Below are 8,780 nucleotides of genomic sequence, written 5' to 3' on the forward strand. Positions count from 1 at the left end.
TTCGAAAAATTTTATTCTTGTTAAATCATCACATTTTTATAGTACTTTATCACTCATCAATTAGTTTTTCCAAAAAATAAATAGTTTAAGGAAAAAACGTTTGGTTCCATACTTTTTATTCACCTGGTATACCAATGTCCTATATAATTTTATTATTTAAAGGTCACTGGACTTTTTCATCTCGCTGGGACACCCTGTATTTTAATGTAGTTATAAAACTAGCCCAACTATAAACAGAGTTATTGAATTTTTAATGCATGTTTAATAACTTGTTACATTTTAACTACCAGATTCTTTAGCCAATAACTAAGTCAATAAAAATGGATTATTTAGAGGCAAGAGCTTTGCTTTTGATAACATTAAGTAACATTTTTCTTCCAAATTTGGTGTTAAATAAAAACAAATTCAAGTTTCAAAACGGTATATTAAAAAACAAGTTCCATAAAGCCAGTCTTGAAGCACGAATTCTAGTTTAAAAAACGAGTGGCGTAGAGTAGAATGAGTGTTTCAAAGTCTTATGAAACGAGTTGGTGGTACTTTGGTCATTTTATGCCGTTTTTAAACATTTTTTTTCACTTTAATCGTTTGAGGTCATAATTTTAAAAGTCAAATTTCATATAGTTGCGTTTTAACTATTTTAAGACATGATGACACCGAGTTCTTTAGTGTGTCTATTAGAGAATGAAAATGTAGGCAAATTACAAAACAAATCTCAAAAAAGTTTAGTTTAAAAATTCTAAGCCTTATTAGACAAATTCAACATGAAATAATGTTGTAGTAGAAAATAGAATTTTGCATTTACTGTTTTGAGAAGGTTTTTAGGAAGAACATGAGCTCTTATTTAAATGTGAAAAAACTGACAAGATGATTTTTTAAAGTCAGTTTTTCGTTCAATCTCTATATTATGTAGGTAGACAAAAACGTTATTTATGAGGTGTTCGAAAAATGCATCAGATATGAGTATGGAAGGTAAATACGAATTTGTCAGCTCATCTTTCAGATATGTCAACTTAAAATATTTAATATAATACTTAAAATAATGTTTTTTAAATCATTTAGTTCGAATATAATTCTTGTTATCTGAAGCAAGAAAAGTCAAGTTCTTTTATTGTTTTAAATCCAACTTTCAGTTACTGTGTAAACCAGGTCTTGCATTGGAATGGCTTTTCAAACAGACTTAATTGAAATGTAACTGCTGAAATCTGAATTTCAGCTCACAAACCTTAAAAATAATATTTTCAAATTTTATTAATTAGAGAGTCATTAACATTTACCAAACCGAAGATCTGGATCTTAAACCTTAAAGATTAAGGATTTTCATGACAATTGGATTCTCACTTGTACCAAAAACGAATTTAGATTACGAAATAAGGCAACCGCGCTATTGATTCGTTTTAGGACATGTAAATTCAGCGAAATAGAAATAAAGATACTGAAAGAAGATTTTTTGTTAATGCAATATAATAAAATTCCAGTATTTGCCAATCGACTCATAAAACGCATTTGAATTTATTCAAATTATAAATGACGTGTCCTTTAGTCCTTTATAATCCCACATGCAATGCACCAAAACGCAATTTCACAATGCAGCCAAAACCAAATGTTACACCATTATGTTAACCACAATTTTTCAGCAACGTAAACTGAAACTAATTAATTATGCTATTCAACAGTAACATTGCAATTGCTGTCCAATCATTGATTCTGTTACATTCTTTCTATTTGAGACTTTGTTCGAACACGAAACGATCGTAGCGGACTTGATTAATAGGACCCAAGATCACTGCTTTTTGACAATTGGAAAAGTTGCTTTTTCTACTTCGATGACGCAGCGTTTTACTGCTTTGTGGAGCTGTTAGGATGACGTCCACCCTTTGCAATTACAGGGTGAAGATGACGTCGAAAGATATTGAACAAAATACTCAAATTTAAACGAGTTTTTGTTCATAAAACAAAAGTTATTTATTAAAACCTCTAAATTTTATTTACTCTTTTCTTCATGTTATTGTCTAGATGATAAAAAATACATCTTTTGTTGTATATCTGGGATTGTTAGTTGCTAACTTTTGACATTAGATTTCATTGTTGAATTTTACTTTGACATTTATAAATATCGACCAAATTGACTACAAAATTTGTAAGGATTGAATAAACATTTACAGGGTGAATATAAAGTCTGGAACCAAGCGGTTTTATTTTTAATCATTTGCCTCCAGAAAATAATAATTAATATAAATTAAAATAATATTAAAAATGTGATCGTATTTTCAAAACGAAATATTATTATTTTTTATATATTTATATCAAAAAAAAATTTTTGAAAAAATTAAATATAAAGCGTAAGTTGTAATCCTTAGTATCCCTGAGTATAACCTTTATGAGAAAAATGATTTTATAGTGGGTTGCTATTTAAAAAAATAATTTTTTTGTAGAACTCAAAAACAAAAGGTAATTTTGAAAATTTTTATTCTTGTTAAAACATCACATTTTTATAGTACTTTATCACTCATCAATTAGTTTTTTCAAAAAATAAATTGTTTAAGCAAAAAACGTTTGGTTCCATACTTTTTATTCACCTGGTATATTTTACTCGACGATAAAATTTTCATTATCTTTTCGAGCATATTAGCGTCTCGACGCTAAATTGCTCTCAAAGGTAAAATTTAATTTTATCGTCTTGTATAATAAATAACTATTATTATACAAGACGATAAAGGGATTGTTTATCTACGAGTGAAAAGGTTAAGTTCCCGAGTGGACTTATTTCACGAGTAGATAAACAATCTTTATCGTCGTGTATAATACATTTTTTTCCATAGCAGGATTTCAAAAAAAAATGACAATTTTTGTCATTTGTCAATTCGAAACGTCAGATTATTTTTAACAGATTTGAAGTAAGTTTAAGCCTTGTTGAGTCTAATTTGAGGAATAATATGTTGTATTCAACTCGTTCGAGTGTAAATTGGACGCTTTATTCCACCTCGTGGATGTTAAAATTTGTAAATTTAAATGAATAAAATAAGTAAAAACATTTTATCTACCCTTGCTGTTAAAGTGCTACTTTATCCACCCTTGCAGTTAAACTGCTACTTTATCTACTCAAAAGAGCTGATAAAAGAATAGTTTAACATCTGCTAAAGAGTTTTTTTATACTATTTTTCTAAAGGCTGTTCCAGCTAAACTCCACATTAGAAGTACTGAAAGTTCCAACAATAATATTTATCTAAAATGCTCAATGAAAATATTTTTAAAGTGGCAGCACTTCCGGTTACACCGGAAATGGGTATCAACTTCGTTATTTTAAATAGAAAATTATGTTTTTTATTGCGTTTTTGGATCACTCAAGTGATGTTGAGAGAGTTTTTATCAGACTTTCCTATACCTAAATTTAACCGTTTTTGAACTATTTAGACTTTTTTGAATTTTTTTAATTTGCATCTTCTTCTCCAAAAATCGATAACTCAACCATTTTTAATTATTTTGAAATCGTATTTTGGCATATAAAAAAGAAAGATTAGATCTTTTCTTTCGTGTATTTATAATTGGAAAAATAATTAACCAACCTCCAAAATTTAAGGTTACGTTTGGGAAATTTCAAATACCCGTAAATATTTTTTTTTCAAATGGAAAGCCCCAACTTTTTTTCACTAAATGAAAGAGAATTTAATTCTGCATCGACTGTATCAACATTCCCTATACCTAAATTTTATGATTTCCAAGTTATTTTGACTTTTTTTTTAAATGGAAGACATTCATTACTATCCATGGTAGTTTTCGCATAATTTGCCATGGAAATATTTCTCACTGAAAAAACGCCAAGTTTTTTTTCACAATTGTGTTATTCTTTTCGTAAATACAAATCAAATTTATTTAATCTAAATTTGAATAACTTTGATATTTTATTTTTTTCTTATTTCTATGATAAACTATGCTAAAGTAGCTAATAAATTTCTCACAGTATCAAAAAAAGTAACTATAACTTGAAAACTATCAAACATAGGTATAGGGAATGTTAGTACAGATCGAAGCAGACATAAATTCTCCTCCATTTGGTGAAAAAAAAATTTGGGTGTTTCATTTAGAAAAATTGAGTTAAAAGTATTAGAAGTTTCCTAAACGTAACCTTACATTTTGGCGGTTTGTTAATTTTTTTTCCAATTATAAGTACACCAAAGGAAAGATCTAATCTTTCTCTCTCGTATACCCAAATACGGTTTCAACATAATAAAAAATTGCAGAGTTATCGATTTTTGAATAGAAAGATTCAAATCCAAAAAAAATTAAAAACTTCTAAATATTTCGAAAACGGTTAAACTTAGGTATAGGGAAAGCTAATGAAAATTCTTTCAAATTCGCTTGAGTAATCCAAAAATGCAATAAAAAACATAACTTTCTATTTAAAATAACGAAGTTGATATCCACTTCCGTCGTAACAGGAAGTGCCGCCATCTTGAAAATATTTTCATTGAGCAGAACCTAACCGATTATGACTATAAACATAATTTAAAATAAATATACTTATAGAACTTTTGCCCTAATAAGGTGTTGGTTGGTAATAAATGTCACAAAGTTTGAAAAATTCGTTTTGTGTCAAGTCACAAGTATTTTTTAAAATTTTTATTAAATTAACAATAAATACTGCAATATTTCATGCTCAAAACGTCGCTGAAAATCACCATTACCAACCTCTAGAAAGCAAATTGTACTAGTCTATTTCAGTCTACTTTATTTAATTTTTATTTATTTTTAATTTTTTAGTTTCAAAGTTTGGCGCAAGCAAAGTAAAATTGATGATAGTGGTGTCAGACCCGTTTTCGCAGAAACTTCCTAGCATAAGAAAAATAAAATGTTTACAATATGGCTTTGGATCGATTTTGAAGCTGATTGAAAATTGGACAAGACGTTTTAGGTTCACTCTTGTATAAAATCAATTTAGAATCTCGATTTGCTCCCACTTAACTCTAAATAAAATTTGAAATAATTATTTTTCCAGGACCGTTTCAAGTTTACAATCCTCAACGCAGTCCTCGTCTCACATCATCGTGATTTGGCTGCACTTGTGGATTCCGAAGCCCGAGTAATGCTGCTTTATTGCACGAATCAAGAAGCAATAGACATCCTTACTGCCGCTAAGGATTTTCACCTTACTGGAGAAAATTATGTTTGGGTTGTAACACAAAGCGTTATAGCGAACCCACTTGAAGCACCAGGCCAATTTCCAGTTGGCATGTTAGGTGAGTTTTATACACGATTAACTCCGTCTTTTGTTCCACAAACGTATGATTTGATTAAATTATCCGCAAGAAAAATCGCTAAACAACAAACAAGACGTTTATTAACTCATACTTGAAAAAAGGAACTTTTTATTCGGAAAATACAAGTTCGAAGCAACAAATACTGACAAATTTTAAAACTGCTAAAGCTCAAATTATTATTATACAGGGTGTTCCGTCTAAATCTCACATTAGAAGTATTGTGAGTTCCAATAATCGTATTTATTTGAAAATTGGTACATAGCCATAATCCATTAAGTCCTCCTAAATGAAAATAAATATTTTCCGTTTATACCGGAAGTTGGTTCCAACTTTCTTATTTTTAATGGAAATCTATATTTTTTACTGATTAATCAGGTTATTTTAAAGGATTTTTTATTACCTTTCCCTATACCTAAATTTAGCCGTTTTTGAAATAGTTGGAGTTTTTCAAAAATTCTTGGATCTGCACCTTCCACTATAAAAATCGGTGACTCTGCTATTTCTTAAAATTTTGAATTCGTTTTCTTTGTTTTTTAATACTTACAAATCTCATTTTATAAAAAAATTAATTTCAGTGATGTTGCTTAATTTCCCCTAAAAATTATTTTTAACAACAATAACCTAATTTTATAAAATTATTTATAGTAAAACATCAAATCAATAAAATTTCATTTAAAAATAAATTTAAATCCCCTAAAATTTTAATTTACTAAAATAAAAAATCACTGATTTATCTAACATCAATCATATTTCTTGTGTCCCCAAAATACCTCCAAAAATTTGTTTGATTTTTCAAAGCAAATTTAAATGAATTTTCTGATTGTTAAAATTTAAATTAATCAATTTCTGCTTTGATTAAACTTTTTTAGTAAAAAATCAGCTACTAACCTAACATCTGTAATTGGAGGCTTAAATTTTTTTATTTAAATCACCTATGTAAGGAATTTTATATAAAATATTAATTTTTCAATCCAATTAATACTGCTAGGTTAATTAAAGTAGGGAGTTGTAAAGAGAAAGCATAGATCTTTTTTCAGGTATTTTCAAATTTTGAAAAAAATATTAACAAACCCCAAAATTTTAAAGTTACTTTTGCAATAATTCAAATACCCATAACTATTTTTTTTTCAAATGAAATACCCCAATTTTTATTTTCCTAAATGGAAGAGAATTTAATTCTGTATCGATCCCTATACCAAAATTTAATAATTGTCAAGTTATGGTGACTTTCTGTTTAGAATAAAAATTGAGTTATGAGTATTTAAATTACTTCAAAAGTAACCTTAAAATTTTAGTTTGTTAATTTTTTTTTCAAAATTTGAAAACACCAGAATAAAGATGTAAGATTTCTCTTTCAAACGCCGAAAAAACGAATTCAAAAGTTTACCGAATTTTAAATTTTAAAATGCAGATCCAAAAATTTTGGAAATCTCCAAATATTTCAAAAATGGATAAATTTAGGTCTAAGGAAAGCTGATGAAAATTCCATTAAAATAGCTTGATTAATCCCAAAACGGCTTTCCATTAAAAATGAGAAAGTTGAGACCGACTTCCGTTATAACCGGAAGTGCCGCCATCTTGAAAATATTTTCATTTAGGAGGACTTAATGGATTATGGATATGTTCCAATTTTCAAATAAATATGATTATTCGAACTCCCAATACTTTCCATGTGGGGTTTAGACAGAACATCCTGTATAGTTTATAGTTTATAATTATACAGAGTGAATATAAAGTATGGAACCAAGTGTTTTTTTTTTAAATCATTTGTCTTCAGAAAGTAGTAGTTAATATAAATTAACGTAATATAAAAAATGAGATCGTATTTTGAGAACGAAATTTTGTCTTGTTTTTGGGTTATGCGATTTTTTTGTCAAAATTGCAATTTATGTAAAAAAAATTATGAAAAAATTAAATATGAAGTTGATAGTTGTAATCCTCAGATCAAAACTTTTATGAGAAAAATAGTTTTATAGTGGGTTGCTATTTACAAAAAATTAAATTTTTTGTAGAACTCAAAAACAAAAGAAAATTTGGAAAAAAAATTTTCTTTATAAAACATCTCATCTTTAAAGCACTTTATCGTTTATCAATTAGTTTTTTCCAAATAATAAATAGTTTGGTTCCATATTTTTTATTCACCTGGTATATTTAAATCACATAGATTATAATTATCATACAGGGTGATTCTTTTAGGGCCTACATTAGAAACTTTTTAACTTCTGATGCAGATAGGAATTTGAAATTTTGTACACAATCCAAATCGACCAGTCTGAGTTCAACTAAATTATTTTCAAAATGGCTGAACTTCCGGAACTACGAGAAATTGGCGCCAACTTTGAAATTTTAAATGATAACCAATTATTTTTATTGCATTTTTAAATTCTCCTCTTCATACTGAGTAAATCTACCTAATTGTTAGTACGTATCTGTCATAGTTTTTGACATATGTCAATTATTTGCTCAAAATTTTTATTTGCAGGGGTTTATTTAAAACATTACAGTTTTTGAACTCCTTGTAATAAAAGAATATTTTTTTTTGCTTTGATAATCAAAAGTTCGAAGAGTTTTCTAAAATTTTCAAAATTGTCAACTGTCAAATTGCAAGGCTAGTATGATTTTTTGAAAATGATTATTAACAAACATCTAAAACTCAGTTTTTTAAAATGAAATGACTCTATTTTTTTAGTAGTAGTTCCGGAAGTTCAGCCATTTTGAAAATAATTTAATTAAACTTGCATTAGACGTTAAAAAGTTTCTAATAGCCCAAAAAAAATCACCCTGTGTAGTTTAATCTAATCTAAAATTGTTTCGGGTTTAATTAAGTAATAAAAGCCCTACATGCAAATACGTTCTTAAATTTTTGTCGAATCATAAACTTTAATTTAAATTCTCGACGGAACGGTGGTTCGAATATCGCAGGTTGAACTTCCGACTTAAATATTTGTTAGAAACCTCACAAAATAAACTAAGTAAAATTTATGACAAACTCTTCGTCTTAATTCAAAGTTTCAACTTGCACTCTAAAAAATTAAAATTAATTTTGTTTCCGATTTTAATAATAAATAACTAGAAATTACAAAATTACAATAATTATTTTGAAGCCAAATGAAGTTTTCCTGTTTGGGGTAGCGTTACTAATCGACTTTATACAAAGTTATCAAGCGGTTTATTAGAAAAAAATTCAATGAAGTTGAAACTTTTTATAAAGTGGTCAGAATAAGACCATAAATAATTTGATTTTTCTCTCCACGGTTGAAAATTTAAGTTTCCCAACTTACTGAAAAATTCATAAAGATTTTTTCCTGCAAACCAATTTAAAAGTATTAAAAGTTGAGCCTCGATTCTAAATCCAAAGAATCGTGGAGTGGCATTTTGCATGAATCTGTTTATTTTAAAAAATATTTCAACATTTTTTTTCTACAATCGACATATAAAGTTGCTATTTAGATTGTCGTTGTGGTTTCAAAATGACATACTTTTAAAGAAATGTCATGTAATGTCATTTTTTATTTTAAAAAACCG

At 27.6% G+C, this 8,780-nt stretch overlaps 1 protein-coding gene across 3 annotated transcripts in view; it reads left to right on the forward strand.

The window, feature by feature from the left end:
• The window catches only part of LOC123009466 (glutamate receptor ionotropic, NMDA 2B), a 127,336-nt gene that overhangs the window by 51,813 nt on the left and 66,743 nt on the right, over positions 1-8,780 (forward strand). For all 3 annotated transcript variants that reach the window (XM_044405853.1, XM_044405932.1, XM_044406013.1), the window contains exon 3: positions 4,994-5,234. In XM_044405853.1, coding sequence (XP_044261788.1) covers positions 4,994-5,234 — 241 coding nt within the window. The remainder of the gene's footprint in view (positions 1-4,993; positions 5,235-8,780) is intronic.

The sequence above is a fragment of the Tribolium madens genome, unplaced genomic scaffold (assembly GCF_015345945.1).
Source record: "Tribolium madens isolate multiple individuals breed KSU strain unplaced genomic scaffold, Tmad_KSU_1.1 Scaffold_11;HRSCAF=98;Tcas5.2_LG3b, whole genome shotgun sequence".
NCBI lineage: Eukaryota > Metazoa > Arthropoda > Insecta > Coleoptera > Tenebrionidae > Tribolium > Tribolium madens.